The following is a 24,782-nucleotide window of genomic DNA, read 5'->3' as shown; positions in this document are numbered from 1 at the left end:
AATTTTTTTAATTTAAATTCAATTAGCCAACATACACTACATCATTAGTTTCTTTTTTTTTCTTTTTTAAAGATTTTATTTATTCATTTGAGACAGAGAGAGAGCATGAGCAGGGGGGAGAGGTAGAAGCAGACTCCCCGCCAAGCAAGGAGCCCACTGCGGGACTCGATCCCAGGACCCTGAGATCATGACCTGAGCTGAAGGCAGATGCTTAACCATCTGAACCACCCAGGCGCCCTACATCGTTAGTTTCTGATGTAGTGTTCAATGACTCATCAGTTAAAAACAATCTGATTTAAAAATGGGCAGAGGACCTGAATACAAGATGTACAAATGGCCAAGAGGTACATGAAAAGGTGCTCAACATCACTCGTCATCAAGAAAATACAGATCAAGGGCGCCTGGGTGGCTCAGTTGGTTAAGCGACTGCCTTCAGCTCAGGTCATGATCCTGGAGTCCCAGGATCGAGTCCCGCATCGGGCTCCCTGCTCGGCGGGGGGTCTGCTTCTCCCTCTGATCCTCTTCCCTCTCATGCTGTCTCTCACTCTCTCTCTCAAATAAATAAATAAAATCTTTAAAAAAAAAAAAAAAGAAAATACAGATCAAAATCACCATGAGGTATCAGCTCACACCAGTCAGAATGGATATTACCAAAGGACAAGAGAGTTGGTAAGGAGGTGGAGAAAAGGGAACCCCCATGCTTTGGGGAATGTAAATTGGTGCAATCACTATGAAAAACAGTATGAAGAATCCTCAAAAAATTAAAAACAGAACTAGCATATGATCCAGCAATTCTACTTTTGGGTATATATGTAAAGGAAATGAAAACAGGATACTGAAGAGATACCTGCAATTCCCTTCACTGCAGGATTTACTCACAATAGCTAAGACATGGAAACCACCTAAGTGTCCACCAATGGATGACAGGATAAAGGAGATGTGCTATATTAATACAATTATATTATAAATTGTATTACAATTACAAATATATATAATAAATATATACACATATATTATTCAGAGAAATATATATAAGGAAATACTGTTATTTGTGAAATGGATTGACCCTGAGGTCATTATGCTAATGGAATAAACCAGACAGAGAATGACAAACACTGCATGGTATTACATATATGTGGAATCTCAAAAAAAAAAAAAAAAAGTAAAGTTCATAGAAACAGAGTAGAAAAGTAGTTGCCAGGGACTAGGGAGTGAGGGAAATAAGGAGAGGTTGGTAAAAGGAAGGGTACAAAGTTTCTAAATACCATCTAAGGATCTAATGTAAAACATGGTGACTATAACACTGTATCTTACAATTGAAATCTGCTCAGAGAGTAGAACTTAAATGTTCAAATTGCCCCACCAAAAAGATAAATATGTGAGGTGATGGAACTGCCAATTAACTAGATCCCTTCAAATGTACAAATATCAAATCACCATGATGTATGCCTTAAAGATTTATGATTTTGTTCCTCAATTATTTCTCAGTAAAGCTGAAAAAGAAAAACTGCTTTGATTGAAATGGAGTTTGGAAGCTCAGAGATGTATCCATTTCACCTTTGCCTTTGGTTCTGCAACAGGATGCATGGAACACCATTATGAAGCTGCTGACTGAGTACAACTGTTTCAATTTATATATAGCATATATATGAGAAAAAGAAAACCCAGAGGAAAGTATGAACTAAAATTAATCTTGCATGTATAATATGCTAGGCTAGCACTTAATTTTAATTTTTTTTTTTTTTTAAGATTTTATTTACTTGACAGAGAGCACAGCAGGGGGAGCAGCAGGTAGAGGGAGAAGCAGGCTCACCCCAAGCAGGGAGCCCAATGCAGGGCTCCATCCCAGGACCCAGGGATCAGGACCTGAGCCGAAGGCAGACTCTTAATGACTGAGCCACCCAGGCGCCCCAGGGTAGCACTTTAAATACATTTTCTTATTTAGTCCTCCAATTACTATTATGAGGTAATAATCCTGTTTTCCAGATGAGAAAACCAGAGCTCAGTGAAGTTCTATAACTTTTGAAAGGTCATTGAGTTAGAACAAAGTCTCGAAGTCTTCTGATACTATCTTATGATCCTCCTACAGTAAACTGACGAGGAAGTAATGCACAGAGATATTATCTGTATGATGAGCATGTTATTTTATGATGGCAATGTGACCTGTTATATAAACTGATGGAACCCTGTCTGACCTATTTATAATGGAGCAAATCAAGTTATAGAATGGACTTACATTCATTTAAATAAAGATTTGCACACCTTGCTAAATCATATAGGTGACATAATCATATTATGCAAATATTACTAAGAGAAAAAAATAAATACACAAATAATCATAACAAATTACACAATATAAAATCATATTTATTTATTTTAGAGAGAGAGAGTGTGAGCAGGGGGAGGGGCAGAGGGAAAGGGAGAGAGAGAATCTCAAGCAGACTACCTGCTTGTGCATGGCTCAATCTCATAACCCTGAGGTCATGACCTGAGCCAAAATCAAGAGTTGGACCAAATGCTGTGAAGAGTCACAGGAGAAGGTAATTAATTACATTAACTACAGAGAAGTTTAAAAAAAAATGATAAAGACAATGGAAGTAGTTGAGTTAGGCCTTAAAGAATGGGGTGGGGGGCCTGGGTGGCTCGGTTAAGTGTCCAACTCTTGATTTCAGCTGAGGTCATGATCTCAGGGTCATGAGATTGAGCCCTGCACTTAGCGGGGAGTCTACTTGAGATTCTCTCTCTCCCTCTCCCTCTGCTCATACATGCTCTCTCTCTAAAATAAATAAATCTTTAAAAAAAATGGGGAAGATGTTTTCTTAAGATTTTATTTATTCGGAGAGAGAGAGAGCCCGAGTGCATGAGCAGGGCGAGGAGCAGGGGGAGAGGGAGAAGCACACTCCCACTGAGCTGGGAGCCCAACGCGAGGCTCGAACCCAGGACCCTGGGATCATGACCTGAGCCCAAGGCAGATGCTTAACCAACTGAGCCACCCAGGCACCCAGAATGGGGAAGATTCTGACAAGTAAGATAGGGTAGAGGAACTTCAGGCAAAGGGGAAAATGAGCATTAGTATAAAGGCAAAGAAGTGAAGAACATGTTCACAAAGCAAATGGTGTTCAGTTTGGCAAAAGTGTGGAAGACGAAGCTGAACAGATGGACTGGGATGAGAGCACAGTGAGCCTGAAATGGCTAAGTTTGGACTCAATGAAATAAGCAGTGGGTGATCACTGATGGCTTTTTATTTTTAATTTTTGTTTTAAGAGATTTAAATAATATAGACAAGTTCAAAAGATAGAGCAAAAAAAAAAAAAAAAAAAGATGATATAACAAATGTCCATATCCTACCACCTAGAATTATAATATTGTTATACTTACGTCCAGTCTAAAGGAATGATTGATTACCCTTAACATAAAAAATTAAACATGCATGTACTTTAAAAATTTATAGATAAAGCTAGTACTTTTCCTTTGATGATCAACATTATCAGTTCCAACCCATTCCGTTATTACCCAGAGGTGACTGCTCTCACAAATGATCCTTCTGGTCCACGGAGTGTGTGCGTGTGCACACACGTGCACACACACACACACATTTGTTATATTTGCTGTTCTCTTTCCCTGGAATTTTATTCCCCCCCAAATACCTGTATGCCTCATTCCCTCACTTCATTTATGTCTCTTCTCAAACAGAACCTCCTTGGAAAGGCCTCTTTGACCAACCTATTTAGAATAGCAGCCTAGCGGTGCCTGGGTGGCTCAGTTGGGTGAGCCACCGACTCTTGGTCTTGGCTCAGATCATGATCTCAGGTTCATGGAACTGAGCCCTGTGTCAGGCTCCACGCTCAGCACAGAGTCTGCCTGGGATTCTCTTTCTCCTTCTCCCCCTCCCCCTACTCGTACAATCAATCAATCATCAATCAATCAATAAAATCTTTAGAAGAGCAGCCTGTACGTCTCTTTCCTCATACACTGTTTTCTCTTCAAAGCACTTACTTATCACTATCTAATATCATATAGTGATTTACTGTCTTTCTCCTACACTAGCATGTAAGCTCCATAAGTATAGGAAGACTTTAGGTTTAGGGCGCCTGGGTGGCTCAGTTGGTTAAGCGACTGCTTTTGGCTCAGGTCATGATCCTGGAGTCCTGGGATCGAGTCCCGCATCGGGCTCCCTGCTGAGCAGGGAGTCTGCTTCTCCCTCTCCCGCTCCCCCCTCTTGTGCTCTCTCATTCTCTCTCTCAAATAAATAAAAAACAAAAAAACAAAAGATCAGTGGTTTTCAACTGGGGACAATTTTGCCCCCAGAGGACATCTGGCAAAGTCTGGTGATATTTTTGGTTGTCACAATTGGGGGCTGGGTGGAGTGATATTGGCATTTACTGGGTAGAGGCCAGGGATGCTGCTAAACATCCTATAATACACAGAGCATCTCCCACAACAAAGAATTATCTGGTCCAAAATGTAAACAGTGCCAAGGTTGAGAAATCCTGAATAGACTCATGTACATTTAGCTAATCTCTGGTTAACTAATGGATAGTGGTCCATCATACAAATACACTGCAATTCATTTATCTACTATTTTTTTTTTTAAAGATTTTATTTATTTATTTGACAGAGAGAGAGACAGCGAGAGAGGGAACACAAGCAGGGGGAGTGGGAGAGGGAGAAGCAGGCCTCCCGCCAAGCAGGGAGTCCGATGTGGGGCTCGATCCCAGGACCCTGGGATCATGACCTGAGCCGAAGGCAGACGCCTAACGACTGAGCCACCCAGGCGCCCCATTTATCTACTATTGATGGACACTTACATTGTTCAATCTTTCACTTTTACAATCTCTAATAATTTTTAGGAGAGGGATTAAAGATGATTGAAGATATATTTCAAGCAGATTCTCCTGGCTGTAATGGTTGCATTGGAAGTGAAGAGTCGCTAGAAGTTGGGAAACAAATTTAGGTATTGCCATAGTTCAAGAAATAAGCCAAAAAAAAAGAAACAATAATTAGAGTAGGTAGGCAGTAAAAAAGAAAAATGCAAGACACAAGATAATAATAAAAAGGATCAAGAGACTGGATCCAAGGAGAGCCAGGAAGTCTAGGTGATAAGGAGGATGGTAGTACTCTTAAAAAAGAGAGTGGGAAGCAGTCTGTGATATTAATCCAGGTATTAAAAAAAAACAAAACAAAACACTGGGAATTCAAGAACAGGTCTGGAGGGAGATGCGAGTTTGGTTTTAAACTGTTTAGAAGCTACCCTGGTTTGGGGAATGGGAGTCTCTTTTGCAACATTATTTAGAATGTTGGACATGTAGGGGCGCCTGGGTGACTCAGTCGGTTAAGTGCCTGCCTTTGGCTCAGGTCATGATCTCAGGGTCGTAGAATCGAGCCCCGCATCAGGCTCCTTGCTCAGTGGGAAGCCTGCTTCTCCCTCTCCCTCTGCCTGCCGCTCCCCCTGCTTATACTCTCTCTGTCAAAGAAATAAAATCTTAAATAAATAAATTAATTAAATTAAATGTCGGATATGGGGCGCCTGGGTGGCTCAGTTGGTTAAGCGACTGCCTTCAGCTCAGGTCATGATCCTGGAGTCCCAGGATCGAGTCCCGCATCGGGCTCCCTGCTCAGCAGGGAGTCTGCTTCTCTCTCTGACCCTCCCCCCTCTCCTGCTCTCTCTCTCTCAAATAAATAAATAAATAAAATCTTTAAAAAAAAAAATCTTAAAAAAAAAAAAATTAAATGTCGGATATGTAAACTACTTATAATTCTTTCTCCAGTAGTAAAAATATGGTAAGTTATGGCACATCCATTTCCTGAAATGTTATGCAGCTCTTTAAAATTATGCTTATAAAGACTTTTTAATGTCGGGAAAAAGTAAGATTATAATGAGTAAAAATTATGGACAGGATATAAAATTTTTATATAGTATAAAAATGTTTTAAAAATAACTAGATGAATGGGGAGGAGGGAAATCCTGGAAGGCAGTAGATCAAAATAATAGTTGACTCTCTGGTATAAATATTTTCCTTATTACATCTTTCTGTATTTTCTATAATGAGTGAATGTTATTTTGTAACAACAACGAACTTATTTTAAGCTTTGAAAGAGAGAGAGTGAGTGAGAGACAGCATGAGCTCAGGGGGAAGCAGGCTCCCCACCGAGCAGGGAGCCCGACATGGGGCTCGATCCCAGGACGCCGAAATCATGACCTGAGCTGAAGGCAGACACTTAACCAACTGAGCCACCCAGGCACCCCACGAACTTCATTATTTAAAAAGAACTACCGAACCACCAATCTATTTGTTTTGTGCAAGGAGCCCTAACTTTCCTACACACGAGTCTCTCTAATTTCTTAACATCTCTTTAACCCAAGTCTGTAAAGTAACACTTCTCTACAAGCAGAGTGGCCCTTTGAAGCAGATGGGAATCATCTGGGGGAGATTCTCCTAACCATGAGGGCCACCTCTTTTACTCTCCTGACTCTCTTTCCCAAGTTTTCTGAAATGATACCCTAAGAAGGAATCCTCTTGCCACCAATTATTGCCATAAAACTGATGGGAGTGGGACAAAGGCACACGCAGACACCTCTGAGAATAAGGACTGCTGTAAAGTCATTATTATCTCACGGACAACTGATGTTAAGAGTTCTCTCAGCATCAACTTTGCTTCACCAGTCCTCAAAGAACATTCTATCACACAAAGAAGTGATGTTTGCCATGCAAGCAGAATGACTGGACTTCAAAACCAGAAAGTTTTATTTGGAAAAAAAAAAAAACAAAACCCAACAACAAAATGAGAAACACAACTTGGGACCTTTTAACCATAATATGTACAAAGCTATTCTTTCATATTATTTAACAGCTTTGAGTATCTCAAATTCAATTTTGCAAACATAAATTGAATTTTTTCCAATACTCAAATTCTGACCTTTGATTCCTGAGCTCAATAAGACTTGAGGCCTTCGGCTAGAGCTCTATTTTTTCCTTGGTGCTGCACTGACTAGGAAGTGACCTCAAGGGACAACTCAGATAATGTGGTCCACATCTATTCTGATCTTCTTTTAAGGGTCCTATTTCCTTCAGTTTTTGCCTTATTTTGTTGTTCTACTGTGTCTTCAAATAATTGTTTCTTATATTCTGTCCAGAGTTTATAATTAAAATTGGCAGGGGCTTAGTTGGATATGTTACTCCACCATTATGAGACCTCCATTTTATTAAATTTTAAAGGGGTGCCATTTCCTTCCAACCTTGTGCTCATTTCTTTCTTCCCCCAGGAAATATATGGCAGCTCAGAATGAGATTTGATTTAAAAGATCAATGTCTGCTTTATTCTGTGTTTCAGACCCACCTAAAAGTAGCTAGACACAGCCAAGGGCTCCTATAGGAATTAAGCATTTGCTCAATATCAGACTACCTGAGTTCAAATCCTGTATCTGTCACTTACTAGCTGTGTGACCTTTGGCAAACTATTTAATCTCTCTTGGCCTCAGCTTCTCTGCTGTAAATAGGGAACAGTAATAATCATACTTATTTCATAGGACTGTAAGAGAGATTTGACAAATTAAAGTGGCCTACACTTTATAATTACCAATGTTAGCCATTAGAAGATGATGATGATGCCAGACGCAGTGATCTTCTGTAGCAAAACCCCCTCTCCCCCATCTTCAGCACCTTCAACAGTCATGATCCTTGCCATTAACTCTTTAAATACGGCAATTCCAACTCCTGCAACTATCTCAAGAGTGAGGAACTCCTTAACTTCTGGCAGGTTACCACTCTGCTGCCACGGTTAGGTAGTGATAAACTCACCCTTCTGGTTGGTTAACTGAGAGTTGGAAGTAGTTCTTTGCCATTTCTAGCCTTGCCTGGTACTGAGCAGAACCTTCTATCAGTCCCTTAAAAAAAAAAAAAAAAGGCCTATCAGAACATTATTTACATGGTATCATTAAAATAACCTGCTCACCAGCAATTTTCAGGGAGGCAGTATGTGATACATTATTCAGGAATCATGAGGCTTGAGTCCAATCCCTGTTTTGTCATTAATGTACCTTTTTGGGCTCTAGTTTCTCCAAATAAGGGGACTAGGCTATATGTAGTAGTACCTAATCCTTTTCACCTTTAAGGACTTCTTTCCAATTTGGATGATTTTCTGCCATTTTCTAATATTTAATTAGTTGTTAAAAAATAACTGATTAGTAATTTATAAAACAAAGTACAAATAGAAACAAAAAACAGCATAATCCCACTTTAACTACCATTTCTGATTTTCACATGTATGTTTATTTTGGCATTCATACTTAATATTTTATATTCTATCAAAAATAGACTATAATATCATAAGCACTTTGCCATATTGCTACAGTCTTTATATCATCATATTTTTAAAAATTTTAATTCCAGTATAGTTAGACTACAGTGTTATATTAGTTTCAGGGATACAATATAGTGTTTCAACAATTCTATACATTACCCAGTGCTCATCACAATAAGTGTACTCTTAATCCCCTTCACCTATTTCACCCATTCCCCCACCTCCCCTCTGGTAACCATCAGTTTTTCTCTATAGCTAAGAGTCCATTTTTTGTCTTTTTCCTTTGTTCATTTGGTTTGTTTGTTGAATTCCACATGAGTGAAATCATAGGGTATTTGTTTTTCTCTGACTTGTTTCATTTAGCATTTTACACTCTAGATCCATCCATGTTGTTGTAAATGGCAAGATTTCATTCTTTTTTATGGCTGAGTAATATATAGATCACATCTTCTTTACCTATCCATCTATTGATAGGATATTTGGGTTGCTTCCCTTGGCTATAAATAATGCTGCAATAAACATGGGAATGCATGTATCCCTTTGAATTAGTGTTTTCATTTTCTTTGGGTAAATACCCAGTAGTGGAATTACTGGATCATATGATAATTCTATTTTTAAATTTTTTGAGAAACATCCACACTGTTTTCCACAGTGTCTGCACCAGTTTGTGTTCCCACCAATAGTGCACAAGGAAGGGTTCCTTTCTCTCCACATCCTCACCAACACTTGTTTCTTGTGTTTTAGATTTTAGCCATTCTGACAGATGTTTGTGATTCTGTTTTGCACACATTGTGATTTTGATTTGCATTTCTCTGAAGATTAATAATGTTGAGCATCTTTTCACGTATCTGTTGGCCATCTATATGTCTTCTTTGGAGAAATGTCTGTTCCTATATCATATTCTTAATGGACTTTTCTACTTCTTGGATGTTTCCTTAAAATAGATTATTCAAAGTGAAGGTTCTCAGTTTGAACCTTTCTATAGCTCCTGGAACACATTACAAATTATTTTCCAGTTAAAGTTCTAACAATATGCAATGTTATGGCAATGTATAGGAATATTAACTTCACTACATATTCAATAGCACTAAATATCATACAGATCCTTTTTCACATATATGAAAAAGTATTATTGTGTTCATATGTATATCCTTACTACTTGTGAGAGTGAATATTTTAAGAAAAATTTGTTAGTTGTCTTTTTGTAATTTTTTAAATCCATGTCTTTTTTTTTTAAATATTTTATTTATTTATTTGACAGAGAGAGACACACAGAGGGAACACAAGCAGGGGAAGTGGGAGAGGGAGAAGCAGGCTTCCCGCTGAGCAGGGAGCCCGATGCGGGGCGCAATCCCAGGACCCTGGGATCATGACCTGAGCCAAAGGCAGACACTTAATGACTGAGCCACCTAGGCGCCCCTCTTTGTTCATTTTTCTATTTGGTGTCTTCATGTTTGCCTTATGATTTGCCCCAGTTGTTCTTCTGATACATGATAACTTTCAGCGCTCTATACAAGTGTTAGTAATTTTTCTAAAATACTGGAAACAGTTCATAGTTACCCCCTCATTAACACTGAATTAGAATGGTCCCTTTTAACTCTAGCTTCTATAATAATGTTACACATTAAATAAGGACCATAGAACCCTAATTCACTAGCTTGATTTTCCCTGGATTGTACAGTTTTACAATCGCATTGCAAGTCCTACCTTAAAGTAATCATTCTTTTTCAGACTTTCAAGGAAGCCAGCCCAAAGTGGTGAGGTAGTCATGAAGGATTTCCTGGAGTCAGAAAAATGTGGGCTACATTTGGAGCATAAGATCTCAAATCCGTGAGCCTAGATGGAATAGATGGAATTTTCATTATTAAGTTACTTTCTTTCCATTTAGCCACACTTAAGACCTAGGTGACTGGACATATGGACATTTATAACACTGAATTTTATGAAAAATCTATTTCTAAGTTTTTCAATTTCCATAGATTACTAAAAATTATAAAGGGAAAGCAAATAATACAAAACAAAGATTCTTGTTCTCTTCAAGGAGATTTCTTTTCTTGCTGATTACAAAACCAGAAATTTAAACTTAAAAAAAGGCTTGTAAAAGGTTTCTTGTCTAACAGAAATTATAAATGAATTCAGCATGGCCTTAGACATAGGAAAGGGAAGGGAGGGAATCACTCTATTTTAAGTGTCTTCTGACTAAAAATATAATGAATGAGCATAGCAAAATAAGTCAGACAGGGAGCTTTCCTGATCACTCTAGAGAAAACTACTGTTACCAATTTTTGCATATCCTTTCAGAAGTAATGTATGCACTTAAGCAGATGTGTGGTCTGTGTATGTCCTACTGGATCCCTTTCGTCATTAAATGGCAACATATACACTGTTCTAAACCTTGCTTTTTCACCAAGTTACATGTGTTGGAGATCATTTTATATGATCATACAAATTTATCCATTTCACGGCATAGGTAGACCGTAATTTATCTATTTCTCTACTAATAGGCATTTAGGCAGTTTCCAATCTTTTGCTACTACAAATAATGCTGTCATGAGTATCCTCATACATCTTTGTACACATGTAAAATATATGGAGGATAAATATCTAGAAGTGAAAATGAGCAGAAGGGTTTGTGCATTTATATATTGATGGATATTGACAAATTGTTATAAGAGATTGAATCAACTTATATTCCCATCAATGATGTTTGAAAGTATCTCTCTCTATATATATTTTCATCAATCCAATATATATTATCAAACTTTTTGATATTTGCCAAATGGTAGAAAACACTGTTTTATAGCTTTAAGTTGCATTACTTTTATTATGAGCAAGGGCCAACATTTTTCTTATGTTTAGATTAAAAATCATTTGTATTTCCTTTCCCGTGGACTGTCTGTTCATAGTTTCTCAACATTTTTTATTAATTAGTATTTTTTTTCATATTGACTTGTAGGAATTCTATTATATATTAAAGAAATTAGCTCTTTTTAATTTAAATTGCAAATATAATACTTTCTTCAGGTTTACTATCTTTTGACTTTAGTTATGGGGTTTTTCTTTCCCACACAGAAATGCTTAATTTTTTTTTTTTTAGAAGGGGGAGGGAAGAGCAGAGGGAGAGGAAGAGAGAGAATCTCAAGCAATCCTGAGATCATGACCTGAGTTTAAATCAAGAGTCGAACGCTTAACTGACTGAGCCACCCAGGTGCCCCAGAAATGCATAATCTTTAATAATCAAATTTATCAGTCTTTTTTTTTAATAGCTCTGGTTTCAAGTCCTGCTAAGAAAGGCCTTTCCTACGCAAATTATCAAAAATTCTCCTGTGTTTTCTTTCAGATTTTATGGTTTCAATGTTCTCTTTTAAATATTTGGTCCACCTGGAATTTATTTTGGGATAGGTGTGAGGGAATCAACTTTAATTTTTTAGACAGCTTCACAGTTTTTCTATTATCATTAACTGAACAACCCATTTTTCCTTCTTGTTTGAGATGCCATATTTTACTACATTCTCACATAAGTAAGGTATTTTTCTAGACTTTCTATGCTGTATCATTATTCCATTAAGAGCCCTTTTACCTAAAGGAAGAATATAAAATTTTATGGTTCATTACCAACTTCATGCCCAATTCATGGGCTCGATATTGAGGATGAGATGGAGGAGGCATCTTGTATCCACTCCGCCGGTCTGGCACAAATCTTTGTTGTACCAACTGTGCGTATAGACATTTAGTAAAAGTCACCTGGACATTGGAACACAAAATACATTAGTTTTCCTGAAAGTAAAAATTTGACTATCATTTCACAGTTCATAATTTCATTTATGAGCTTCATATTCATATGAAATGCAAAGAAGATCCAACCTATTCACTGCCAACATTTTTTAATAACAGCTTTATTGAGACATAATTCACATACCACAAAATTGACCTCACTATCTACGTTTTAGTTATCACTAATGGAATTCTTCTCATTAGTTACATTATATGGCAATTTGGGTGGGTAGAAGATAAAGAATAATTCTTAAGTCTCTGGAAGAAATGAAATGTTTTATTCTTTTTTTTTTTTTTTTAAGATTTTATTTATTTATTTGACAGAGAGAGACACAGCAAGAGAGGGAACAAAAGCAGAGGGAGTGGGAGAGGGAGAAGCAGGCTTCCCACTGAGCAGGGAGCCTGATGAGGGGCTCGATCACAGGACCCTGGGGTCATGACCTGAGCTGAAGGCAGACGCTTAACGACTGAGCCACCCAGGTGCCCTGAAATGTTTTATTCTCAAGAAGAAAATAAAATAGGAAAAATATGGTCAGAAAATATCTAAGAAACGTTTAGATATTAAATAGGAAGTGAAGTCTCTTGAAATCTTCCTCCACGGGTGGGAGAAAAGAAAAAAGAAAAAAAAGTATATTAACTTGCCAGGAGGAAACAAAATATTTCCAGTTTTTTCTAGCACACAATGATGTTCAACTCTTTTTCCAGTGACAGAAACTAAATGACCAAGAGAGCTATCTTACCGATGTCATTATTCGTGTTTCAGGCAAGAAAGTCTTGAAAACATGGCAGGCTCGCAGGTCAGTGGGGTCCCGCAGGTAAAACGCCTGGACTCCCGCAGCCACCAATCTGGGGTGCTGCTTTAACACTGCTACAATGCCAGCTGGAAGGAAGCAGCGTGCACGATGAAGGGAGGCTTGAGTTTTTTCTGGGTATCTGTGACAGGTCACATAATTATTTTTATTTTATGATATGTAAATATCTAGAATTCTTCTACCATTTATTTCCTCTTATATTGTCTTGGTTCATCAAGAGTAAGATGTAGAATGACAAGGAAGGTGAAGATAAAGCTACCAAATACACTAAAAACTGCAGAAAAGAAGAGAGGGAAGAGCAAAAGTAGAAAAAAATGGAAAATAAAGAAAAGGAATTAAGGTAGTTCAACAGGGGCACCTGGGTGGCTCAGTGGGTTAAGCATCTGCTTTTGGCTCAGGTCATGATCTGTGGGTCCTGGGATGGAGCCCCGCATTGGGCTCCCTGCTCAGTGGGGAGTCTGCTCTCCCTCTCCCTCCGCCCTTCCCCACTTCCCCACTTGTGCTCTCTCTCTCTCTCTGAAATAAATAACTAAAATCTTAAAAAAAAAAAAAGGTAGTTTAATAAAGACAAAATGAAAACCCTACTATTCTTTGGAACAAGGATAAAATCACAGTTCATTCTTCTAAAACAATGATACAAAGCATATTGAACAAAGTTAAAAGAGATTTTATATTGTTAAAACTTGAATGGTGCTAAACATAGAATAGGTACTCAAATTCGAAAGGCCAAACTAATATGTTATTAGGTGAAGGCTCTTCTGAATAGAACCTAAAGTGTTCCACATAGGTCAAAGAATCCCATCCAGAGCCCCAGAACCACAGAGTACATAATGCTCCCTTAGGTTTCATTCCTATTGGTCTCAAAATTTTTATCTATAGATATAGATAATACTTAGCCACAGTATCTAAGTAAATAAATGCAAAAATATTGGGAGTGGAATATTAACACCTATGAATGGGAATTTAAAGATATACCTGTGGCTTAATTTTATTTATTTATTTATAGATTTTATTTACTTATTTGACAGAGAGAGAGAGAGTGAGAGCAGGAACACAAGCAGGGAGAGTGGGAGAGGGAGAAGCAGGCTTCCCGCTGAGCAGGGAGCCTGATGCGGGGCTCGATCCCAGGACCCTGGGATCATGACCCAAGCCGAAGACAGATGCTTAGCGACTGAGCCACCCAGGCGCCCCTGTGCCTTAATTTTAAAATATGTAAATTTAATTTGTTAGCCACTTTCATGAAGGAGGAAGACAGAATGAAAATGAGCATTAATCTAGGTGGAAGAAATTCTACATTTGAGAGACTTGAGTTGCACTAAATAAAAAGGCTCCTTCACTAGCAATGAAAATATTTTTCTTACCCTCTGATGCGCCTATTCACAGCAGCTCGTATAGATTCTGAAGCCAAAATTTCTTCTGGGTGTGTTGAGATTATATTCAATGCTTGCGGGATTGTTGGGGGTGTGGTGGGTAACCAGGACACTGCTCCACGTTTCCTTGGTGCAGGAATAATGCATAATTCTCCACGGTGGAAAAACACCTGCAAAATGATACATTTTAATTTTCATTCTGGGCACTGACAAACTCTAGGTACATATGAAAAATGTTACAACATGATTTCATCTCTGTAAATTTTCCAAATTTGGGTATACTTACCCTATTGGCACTATTATCAGGATCCAACCATTTAGGGAGAAAGTCAGCAGCTTCTATTAACAAGAATTCACCATCATTGTCTTCAATCCTAATGCAGAAGAAATTCTAATATGCATTGAAAAAGCACATATATGCTACTAATCAAAACACATTTATTCTAATATTTTTTCTTTCATTTTAGTAAATATCTGAATACATGCTATGTATAGATTATTATAATAAGACACCATGAAGTACTGAAGAAGATTTTAAAATTGAAGGAGGATTTGGAGATGATAAGGAGAAAAAATAAGTACATAAATAAATAACACCAGACAAAAATATGAAAAATATACAATAGGGTGTCAAAAGAAGAAAAAAATCACCTAGCGCCGAGATTCGGAAAGCATTTATGGAAGTTACTTGGACCTTGAGAGATAATTTTGTTTTTGTTTCATTTCTATCACATTTTTTAAATTTAAAATTTTTTTAAAAAAGATTTTGTTTGCTAGAGAAAGAGCAAGAGAGAGTACAAGCAGAGGGAGTGGCAGGCAGAGGGAGAAGCAGGCTCCCCACTGAGCAAGGAGCCCGATGTGGGACTCGATCCCAGGACCCTGGGATCATGACCCGAGCTGAAGGCAGACGCTTAACCAACTGAGCCACCCATGCGTCCCAAAATTTAAATTTTTTTAAAGATTTTAACTTTTTAATTATTTATTTTAGAGAGAGAGAGAGTGAGTGAGAGAGCATATGTGCGGGGGTGGGCAGAGGGAGAGAGAATCCTGAAGTAGGCTCCCCACTGAGCACAGAGCCCGATGTGGGGATTGATCCCGGGACCCTGAGATCACGAACTGAGCTGAAATCAAGAGCTGGCTGCTTAACCAACTGAGCCACCCGGGTGCCCCTAAATTTAAATTTTTGAATAGGTAAGGCAGTCACATGATTATACTTTAAAAAAATACATAAAAAGTTACATAATGAAAAAGTTTCCTTCCTACTTTTGTCCCTATATGTCCCTTTCCTACTCTCCAACCACTGTTATTTCTTGTTTATCCTTCTAGAAGTTCCTTATGCATAATCTAGCTAATAGGAATATAAATTCTTATTTTCTCCTCTTGTCACACACACAAAAGGGAAAAAAGATTTTTTCGCTTTTAATGGGTGGATATAAGGAGAAAAGGAGAGATGTTCTTGGGAGAGGGAATAGTATAAGCAAAATTATGGAGGTGGATATTTAAGGTGGATATTTGGAGAATGACAATTAGTAAATAACAAGACTAGAAAAGCAGAGTTATGGGGCGCTTGGGTGGAGCAGTTGGTTGAGCGCCTGACTCTTGGTTTTGGCTCAGGTAGTGATCTCAGGGTTGTGAGACTGAGCCCTGGGTTGGGGTCCTCGATAAGCATGGAGTCTGCTTGAGATTCTCTCTCTCTCTTTCCCTCTGCCCCTGCTGCTTCTGCTCTCTCTCTCTAAAATAAATAAATAAATCTTAAAAAAAAAAACAACCCACAGTTGTATCATTTTGTGAAGAGCTTTAAATGTTAGCAGTCAGGTCACCTGGGTGGCTCAGTCAGTTAAGCATATGTCTTCAGCTCAGATCACGATCCCAGCGGCCTGGGATTGAGCCCTGCATCAGGCTCCCTGCTCTATGGAGAGTCTGCTTCTCCCTTTCTCTCTCCCTCTGCCTCTCCCCCTGCTTGTGCTCTCTCTCTCTCTAATAAATAAATAAAATATTAAAAAAATTTTTTTTAATGTTAGCAGACTCAATGAGAATGAGCATAGTTTTATACACAAAAGGAATGAAAGGTTTCAAAGCAGGGTAGAAAAATGGTTAGAGCCCTACCTTAGGAAGATTAATCTGTCAGGGACATAGAGGAAGTTCTTTCTTTTTCTAATTTGTTTAAAAAACTGGTAAGACAGTAGATGTCTATTATTTAAAGAGCTTTATAGGCCTGGTGTAGGTATGAGCCATCATTACATAAAGATCAGAATCTGGGGCAGCTGCCTTCAGCTCAGATCATGATCCTGGAGTCCCACGTCAGGCTCCCTGCTCAGTGGGGAGTCTGCTTCTCCCTCTGCTCCTCCCCTTGCTCATGCTGTGTGTGTGTATATCTCTCTCTCAAATAAATAAAATCTTAAAAAAATAAAATAAAATGAAGATAAAAATCCATACACAAAGGCACTGCCCTCTCCCTATTATCCTTGTAAAGACAGAAATGGATATCTTTGTGTTTGTTCACTTAAAATGCTATTATTTGTTAAGAAATGATTGCTAATTATTTTTAGGTGTGGTAACGGTAGTGTTTAAAATAAGAGTTATCTCTTATATTTACATCTTAAAGTATTTAAAGATCAAATGGCATGTTTGTGATTTGCTTTAAAATAATCTTGCTATGTAATGGGGGAGTAGCGGAAAGGTATAGATAAAGTAAGAATGTCCATGAATTGAAAATTTTTGAAGCTGGGTGTTAAGTACATATGAGTTTATTCTCTCTACTTTCATGTTTGAAATTTTAATATAATAATATTCAGAGTTGTTTTTCTTTTTGTTCTGCTGGGGAAGAGGTTGAGGGGATAGATTAGAATTTGGGGACTGACAGGAACACTAGGAGAACATATGGCAAATGGGTGAAACGCCCTCTGCTGACACAACTTGGTAATTACAGAGAACTATCAGTTCCCATTTTAAATAGATTAGAATGCAGTGTTACCTACTTTGCTTTCAATACAACTGTTCCCTGATTTTTTGTTAACATTTTCTGTATTTCTCAAAAAATACAGTTAAAGTATAATAGAGGAATACATAGTAAAGAAATCTGTAAAATATATATATGTACATACAAATGGGATTTTTTACTACAGTTTTTTTAAACAGTAGTACACCCTTTGGTATTGTTTGGATTTTTTTTACCATCTGTATTTAGCCTTTCTTTTTTTTTTTTTTTTAAGATTTTATTTATTTGAGAGAGAGAAAACGAGTCGGGAGAGGGACAGAGGGAGAAGCAGACTCCACGCTGAGCAGGGAGCCTGATGCGGAACTCGATCCCAGGACCCTGGGATCACGACCTGAACTGAAGGCAGAAACCGAAATGACTGAGCCACCCAGGCGCCCTGCGTTTAGTCTTTCATAATGAGAATTATTTAAAAAAAAACTAAAATAGGCAGGTTTTGTTTAAAAATTTTGGAAGTTAAGCTCTCCAATGTACTTTAATTTTTCCTCAAGAAAAGGAAGTCACAAGAGAAAAGGAAGAAAACACAAAGTCACCTTCAAAATCTATGTCTCAAATTTGTACAGTCTCCACCAGACTACCGAAAAAAATTTACTAAATGGATAAAAACGTAGTCAGTCTCAACAAAAGAATTCCTTTAGATTATTAAAATAACTAATACCTTGCTACTATCTCTGGAAATTCCTTTGTAATTTGCTTTACTACATAAACAATAAACCATTCATCTTCAATGTTATCCCCAAACTTTGTCATGCCAAACATATGAGCAGGAACATCTCCTAAAAACAAGAGAAAAGCAATCAAATAACCAAATAAATTTGTCAGGGCACATAAAAATGCAAGTAATCATTCACATAAACAAACATTCATTGACTGACCATGCTGTAGGTACTATACGGGGAGCTGGGGCTGCAATCCTGAACAGGATATAAAAAGCCTAGTTATGAGGACCCAAGGTCTAGACAACAGGAGATGGACCACCACGCCATCTCAAAACAAGATGATGAACAGACGTATGCACTGGGGGATGTGAGCATAAATAATGTCATACTGAGCTATGCTCACTTGGAGGAATGACAGGAGTAAGTTGTCCAGAAAAAGAGAATAGCATGTGCAAAGGCATATAAGCATGGCAGACAATACAGTGTTCCGGGAATATAAGGAAGCTAGATTTATTTTCTTTAATATATATTTTTTAAGATTTTATTTATTTATTTGACAGAGAGAGACAGCAAGAGAGGGAATATAAGCTGGGGGAGTGGGAGAGGGAGAAGCAGGCTTCCCGCTGAGTAGGGAGCCTGTTGCTGCAGGGCTCGATCCCAGGACCCTGGGATCATGACCTGAGCCAAAGGCAGACACTTAATGACTGAGCCACCCAGGTGCCCAGGAAGCTAAATTTATTTTTTTTATTTTTATTTTTTTAAAGATTTTATTTATTTATTTGACAGAGAGACACACAGCGAGAGAGGGAACACAAGCAGGGCGAGTGGGAGAGGGAGAAGCAGGCTTCCCGCTGAGCAGGGAGCCCAACGCAGGGCTCGATCCCAGGACCCTGGGATCATGACCTGAGCCCAAGGCAGACACTTAACAACTGAGCCACCCAGGCGCCCCAGGAAGCTAAATTTAGATGAAGCAGAATTTTTTTAAACAAATGCAGGATTCAAAAATATGTAGAATTTAATACACTCCTAAACAACCCAAAGGGTCAAAGAAGAAATTACAAGGGAAATTAGAAAATACCTTGAGACAAATGAAAACAAACACGTAACATACTAAAAACAGTGCTAAGAAGTTTATAGTTATAAAAGATCCCAGATCAACCACCTAACTTTACACCTTAAGGAACGAGAACAAGAAAAGCTAACCCAAAGCTAGCAGAAGGAAGGAAATAATGAAGATTAGAACAGAGATTAATGAAACAGAGAAGAGAAAAATAGAAAAAAATAAAGTGATTTGGTTTGTTGAAACATTACAAAATTGACAAAATCTTGTATTAGTAAGAAAAAAAAAGGAGACACAAGTAACTAAAATCAGAAATGAAAGGCGATATTACAACCTATACTACAGAAATAAAAAGGACTATAAGAGAACACTATGAACAACTGTACACCAACCAACTGGATACCTTCGAAGAAATGAGTACAGTCTTAGAAACACACAACCTATCAAGACTGTATCACAAAGAAATAGAGAATCTGAACAGACTGGTTACTAGTAAAGGACATTGAATCAGTAATCAAAAACTTCCCAACAAAGAAAAGGTCACTAGAGAATTTACCAACATTTAAAGAAGAATTAACATCAATCCTCTTCAAACTCTTAAAAACAACCGAAGAGGAGGGAACACTCCCAAACCCATTTTATGAGGCCAGCATTACCTTTATACTAAAGCCAGACAAAAACAATACAGGAAAACTATGACCAATATCCCTGGAATACTGATGCAGAAATCCTCAACAAAATACTAGCAAACTGAATTCGACACACTGAAAGATTTTACACCATGACCAAGTGGAATTTATTCCTGGAATGCAATGTAATGCATATGAAAATCAATCAATGTAACCTACCACATTAACAGACTAAAGGTCAAACAAGCACATTGTGAAGTGTCTCAAGAGCTGCCATGGCAAAAAAACAAAACAAAACAAAAAAGTAGGAAGAACAGCCCAACCAACTCTTCTCCCCACCCCAGATCTCTCAAATTTCAACTAGAGAAGCTCCAATTAGAGCGTCTATTTTTATCTACCTTATATATTAAACTTCAATTTGAACTTTATGCAGAAGCAATGGATAACTGGTGAAGGATGTTAGGCAGAAGATTGACGCGATCAAATTCGTGTTTTACAAAGGTAACTGGCAACAGTGTGAGGGACTGGAGATACTGTAACCAGAGAGGTTAGTTAGGTGGCTGCTGTGGTCTTCCAGATGAAGAGATAAAGAGCGTCTAGATTGTAGCCAACAAATGTAGAGAAGGGGTTGTATTTTAGGAGTAACCACACTAGGATTTAGTGCTTGACTGAACATGGTCAAGTGAGGAGCTGAGTATAATTTTGAATTATTAACAAGCTGAATAGCTACGTGGATAATAATGCCATTAAGCAAGACAAGAAAACTTTGGGTAAAAATGATTTTCTAGGAAAAAGATAAGGAGTTGGTCTTGGATGTGCTGTGCTAATGTGATGGTGTTCTTGCCAATAAATATCACGTGTTTCGGTGAATAGGGGTTCAATAAAATTAACACCAGGGAACACATTTGGCAAAAATAACAGATGAACACTACATTGAGACCTAGATTGACAGTATCAAAAGATGCCAGACTCCTGATCTGAAATAAGACCCTGCATGAATAAGAGCTGTGGTCACCTATTGGTGCCTCATTTTACTAAAGCTATATGAAATGATAAGAAAATCAGATCTCAAGCACCAACAACACAGAGAAGCCATGAAGCAACCTCAAAATGCTTCTGAGTAGCAAATAATGGCCATAGGCCCAATTATTTCTCTTTATAAGCCAGGCAGAGCCACATAGTTTCAAAACTATGTCAAACAAGGCAGCCTACTAAACACATGATCAGGAATGAGGAATACAGAGTAACCACTAAAGGGAGCTACAGTTAAGGAAGCCAGATGCCTGAACCTGTTTAGTAAAAGTACTTAGATACATTATAGCACAGGAAAGTAAAGTTCCAAAGAACAGCCATGGTTTAATAATGTTGAGTATATGTTAGTTCTCAAGGTAATTACTACTAGAAAGCTTTCATCAAATGAATTAAAAAAATTTTTTTTGATAAGTTTAAGGACTTAGCCAAATACAGGCAAGCATCACTAATCAAAAAAGTTCAGGTTATAAATCTCCTCACAACACTGAATCAACTATGGACTATTATAGATCACTCTTGTCAGAATTAGAAGTCATATCACATCAAAATAAGTAAAAGAGCCTTACCTTTCCCAGGTTTATATTTAAGATTGAAAGGCTGATTCTGCCAGATATAGGGGACCAGCATAGGTGCAAACTGAGTCATTATCCTCTCAATATACTTTTGAAGAATCTCTTTGTGTTTTTCTGGGTCCCTTGGTTCATCTGGTATCAGGAATAGGTGATACTCCACAGTGTCTTCCACTGTAGCAAGCTTCATATTTTCCTCCATTCTTCTTTGAAAACTACATTTAAAGTTTCAATAATATAAACCACATAGAATGATGCAGAAGTAAAATCCAATTCTCTGAACTATTCGACATGATTCCATTGTTTTCCAAAATTCAGTTATCCATGTGTTATCATTTTTTGCCTTGATCAAGTATGAGTAGTAACACTTATTTAATATTCTTTTAATGATGCTTTTATACTTAAAATTATGTTTTTCATACTTGAAATTAAAGGAACTTTTGATATGATAAATGGAAATCGAGTATCACATTCCCAAATTAACTAATAGTATGCAAGAATAAAATAAAAAACGTTTGAAAAAAATAAATGAAAAAAAAGTTTGCCCTCACACTAGCACTAGTGTGTGTAACACACTTTGAGAAGCACTGCAATAACATCTTATGTTCTGCCACTAATTAGTTGTGTCACTTACAGCCACCTCAATTTCTCTTTTTGGGGCTTTTCCCTTAACTGTAGAATGAGAATGTTACTCTTTCACTTCTAAATTTCTCCCCCAGTTTAAATTATTATTTAAAACTCTTTAGGGCAATCTCCCTCACTCTGCAGAATTTAAATCTTTTATGACTATTGTACGGCATAGGGGAATTCAAAACCACAAAACATGGCCTATCATCTCACACCAAAATAATTTGCCCATGGTTCTTAATCCTAGAGCTGTCCTAAAACTGTCCCTTTTTCAGGTCTGGAGCGGGGTGGGGGGTGGTAGCTCCGGTATATAAGAGGAGGTAAATACCTCTATTTTCTAAGGGTTTCCCTTACAAACCAAAGTACTAGCTTACTATTGCTGCCAGATGAGGCTTGGAAAAGGGAGGCACTGCACTGGATGGTCCACTGTAAGGCACAATTCGATTTTTATTCTTACTCGGTTTCTCATGGGCTAATAAAACGAGGTCGAGAGGAACCTGCATCTTCTATCCAGTCTGTCCAAATCGTTTGGCTTCTTAACCCAGAGGGACAGATAATCCCATCCACCCACCTCATAATGCCAAGCACACATTTTAATGAAGAATTTAGTGTCAGAACTGGAAGGGACTTTGAAATCACTCAGGCTAACTCCTTGCTGTACAAGTGAGAAAACTGGCACACAGAAAAAGAAGCGACCACGCAGCAGAGAGCCGAGCTGGAGTCCAGTGCTCTTTACTCAGACTAAGCTTCCGCCCTCCATTCGACAAAAGGAAGCCAATTCCGCTTACGATTCTCGGCCTCCCCCACGCGTCTCCGCTGCGGCCCCTTTCCTCGACCGCCCCTCCCACCGCGTGAGCCGGTCGGGAGCTGCCAGTAGCAGCCAAAGCCTGGTCCAAGGTCAGTCCAGACGCCTGTCGCGCACCCGCGGCCAGCGGAAGCTCTGAAAGACCCGCTCGGCCCCGGAACCCCTGGTGGCGTCACTGCTGCGCGTCCGCGGGAGCATTACGCGGTGCCTTCGTGCGTTCGTCACTTCCGCCCCCGCGGGGAAGCAAGGAGGACGGAGGACTGGAGGGGTGGGGACCCAGGGAGTGGTGGCGGTCCGGAGTCTAGGCGACGGGGCGTGACGGGGCCGGAAGGTGGCGGGAGGGGGCCGGGCCGGAGCCGGCGGGAGGGCCAGGCCCGGAGGCCCCCACCCTGGCGTGCCCGCCCCCTCCACGACAGAGGAGGAAGAGGAGGATGATCTCCAGATACACTCGGAAGGCGGTGCCGCAAAGCTTGGAGCTGTGAGTGTACTGCTCAGCCATCCTAGCCCGGGCCGGGGGAGGCTGAGGCGGGCCGCGGGCGCCCTGGTGGGAACCCTTCCCAACCAGTGCTTCTCACCTTTCCCTTTCCCGGGCGGGGGAAGGAGAATTTTCTTCGGCATTCTCTCCTCCCAGACTTGTCAGACGCTGCCCGCTCTGCCTCCATCTCCAGCTAAGGGCATGTCACTTGTGCTTTCCTAGGACTTGGTCCTCTTGGGCTGCACTTCTGTACTCAGGGACTGGGTCTCCTATGGCATTTGTAGTTTCCTCAGTGCTTCATGCCATTGACGAATCGAGAAGTTACCAATAGCTGACTGAGTGCTACAGAAAAGTTGAATATGTCTAGTGCCAGGCACCGTGCAAAGCATGCATTAGCTCACTTAATCCTGTCAGGATACAGAATAGGGAATATTATTTTGCACATTCTACAAACAAAGATCCCAGATTTAAGATTGTAGTATGCCAAAGATTATACAGGCAGAAAGTGGTGGAGCACACAAACCTGGTGTCAGTCTTACCCGAAGCGTTGGTCATAATCATTACACTAACTGTTTCCCCATCTCTGCAGTTAAACATCAGAATCCTTAAGGATAAGTTTTGCTCTAGAGAGCAAATATTTAAGCTTAAAAACCCACCTCCCACCCCTGGTGAAGTGTTGTAATTTAGCAAGTAATGATAATGTTGTACATTTGTTAATGCTTTATACTTTCAAAGAGACTTTCACATCTTGATCCTTGCAACAACTCTGTAAGATGGGTATGATTATCTTTCAGTTTTACAGAACATGAAATATTAGAAAGGTTACACATCCTAAGATTATATAACCAATAGGTTTTGAGCTTGGGCTTTTTGTCCTCAAATTCCAACTTTTTTTCTCTGTAGAGCTATATAATTTTAGCAACCATACATTAAAAAATTAAATATTAACTACATGGTAATAACATGCATGGAATCTTCAGTCAATCTGGGTGTCTGGCTAGGCTCTTTCCTGGTCATGTGACTTTTCAGCAGATTACTAAATATTTGAGCATTCATTTCTGTAATATTGGTCTTTCTCTAAAAGCATATCTAAAGTGGTGGCACAGGGCTTGACACATAGTAGATGCTCAGTAATTGGTAATTTCCTGTCCTTTCCCAGCTTTATTTGGTACAGTGGCCATACAAAGAAAATCTGTGATCTCGCCTGTCTTTCAGAAGCTTATTATCTACTAAGTAATAGGATATCTACACAGGAGCAATTCAGATAATAAGCTTTTTAGGAAGTAGAAGAAAGTAATTTTCCAATAAAGGGAACAGGACTTAGCTAAAAGTCTGCTTTTATAATTAATTCTGACCATTCTTAGAGTAAAAAAACAAAAACAAAACTCATTTGTGGAAAAAATTGTTGGTAGGCATTTAGTGGGTGAGAATTACTCCAGTATAGTACGTTATGTGTTCTCTATTGTTGATTTGATTGATACTCTCTAAAGACAAGTCTCTTCAAAGATGATTCTCTAGAGGAGTCAGGATGATACGAATAATGAAGATAATGAGGATTATATGTATCTAAATGACAGTAAAATAAAAACAATTTTTACTAGAATGATAATTTGCTTTGAAGAAGTAACTTTAGTTTTCTCCCTAATAGTTCCAAATTATAGATATTGAAAAGAG

At 38.6% G+C, this 24,782-nt stretch overlaps 2 protein-coding genes across 9 annotated transcripts in view; one reads left to right on the top strand and one right to left on the bottom strand.

Annotated features, from left to right (window-relative positions):
* ECD (ecdysoneless cell cycle regulator) overlaps positions 1 to 22,750 on the bottom strand; it is a 38,529-nt gene extending 15,779 nt beyond the window's left edge. Inside the window, exons 1-9 of one of the 3 annotated variants that reach the window (XM_081822911.1) lie at positions 22,618 to 22,750; positions 21,199 to 21,416; positions 17,911 to 18,028; positions 14,544 to 14,631; positions 14,249 to 14,427; positions 12,816 to 13,008; positions 11,917 to 12,045; positions 10,009 to 10,137; positions 7,800 to 7,885 (exon numbers count right to left, since the gene is read on the bottom strand). In XM_081822911.1, coding sequence (XP_081679037.1) covers positions 7,800 to 7,885; positions 10,009 to 10,137; positions 11,917 to 12,045; positions 12,816 to 13,008; positions 14,249 to 14,427; positions 14,544 to 14,631; positions 17,911 to 18,028; positions 21,199 to 21,403 — 1,127 coding nt within the window. In that variant the 5' untranslated portion in view covers positions 21,404 to 21,416; positions 22,618 to 22,750. Of the gene's footprint in view, positions 1 to 7,799; positions 7,886 to 10,008; positions 10,138 to 11,916; positions 12,046 to 12,815; positions 13,009 to 14,248; positions 14,428 to 14,543; positions 14,632 to 17,910; positions 18,029 to 21,198; positions 21,417 to 22,399; positions 22,595 to 22,617 lie in introns of those variants that run through there. The other 2 variants (XM_081822910.1, XM_081822909.1) reach the window with 2 other exon arrangements.
* Positions 22,751 to 22,898: 148 nt separating this feature from the next.
* The window catches only part of FAM149B1 (family with sequence similarity 149 member B1), an 81,685-nt gene continuing 79,801 nt past the window's right edge, over positions 22,899 to 24,782 (top strand). For 2 of the 6 annotated variants that reach the window (XM_031025746.2, XM_081822912.1), the window contains exon 1: positions 22,899 to 23,111. Coding sequence is in view for 5 of the 6 variants with exons in the window: in XM_081822912.1 (XP_081679038.1) it covers positions 23,065 to 23,111 (47 nt within the window). In the remaining variant the exon portion in view is untranslated. The remainder of the gene's footprint in view (positions 23,112 to 24,782) is intronic. The other 4 variants (XM_081822913.1, XM_081822915.1, XM_081822914.1 and 1 more) reach the window with 4 other exon arrangements.

The sequence above is a fragment of the Leptonychotes weddellii genome, chromosome 6, assembly GCF_054177405.1.
Source record: "Leptonychotes weddellii isolate Sample4059 chromosome 6, ASM5417740v2, whole genome shotgun sequence".
NCBI lineage: Eukaryota > Metazoa > Chordata > Mammalia > Carnivora > Phocidae > Leptonychotes > Leptonychotes weddellii.
Note: the sequence above shows the minus strand (reverse complement) of the source record. Positions and strands in the feature narration are given on the sequence as shown.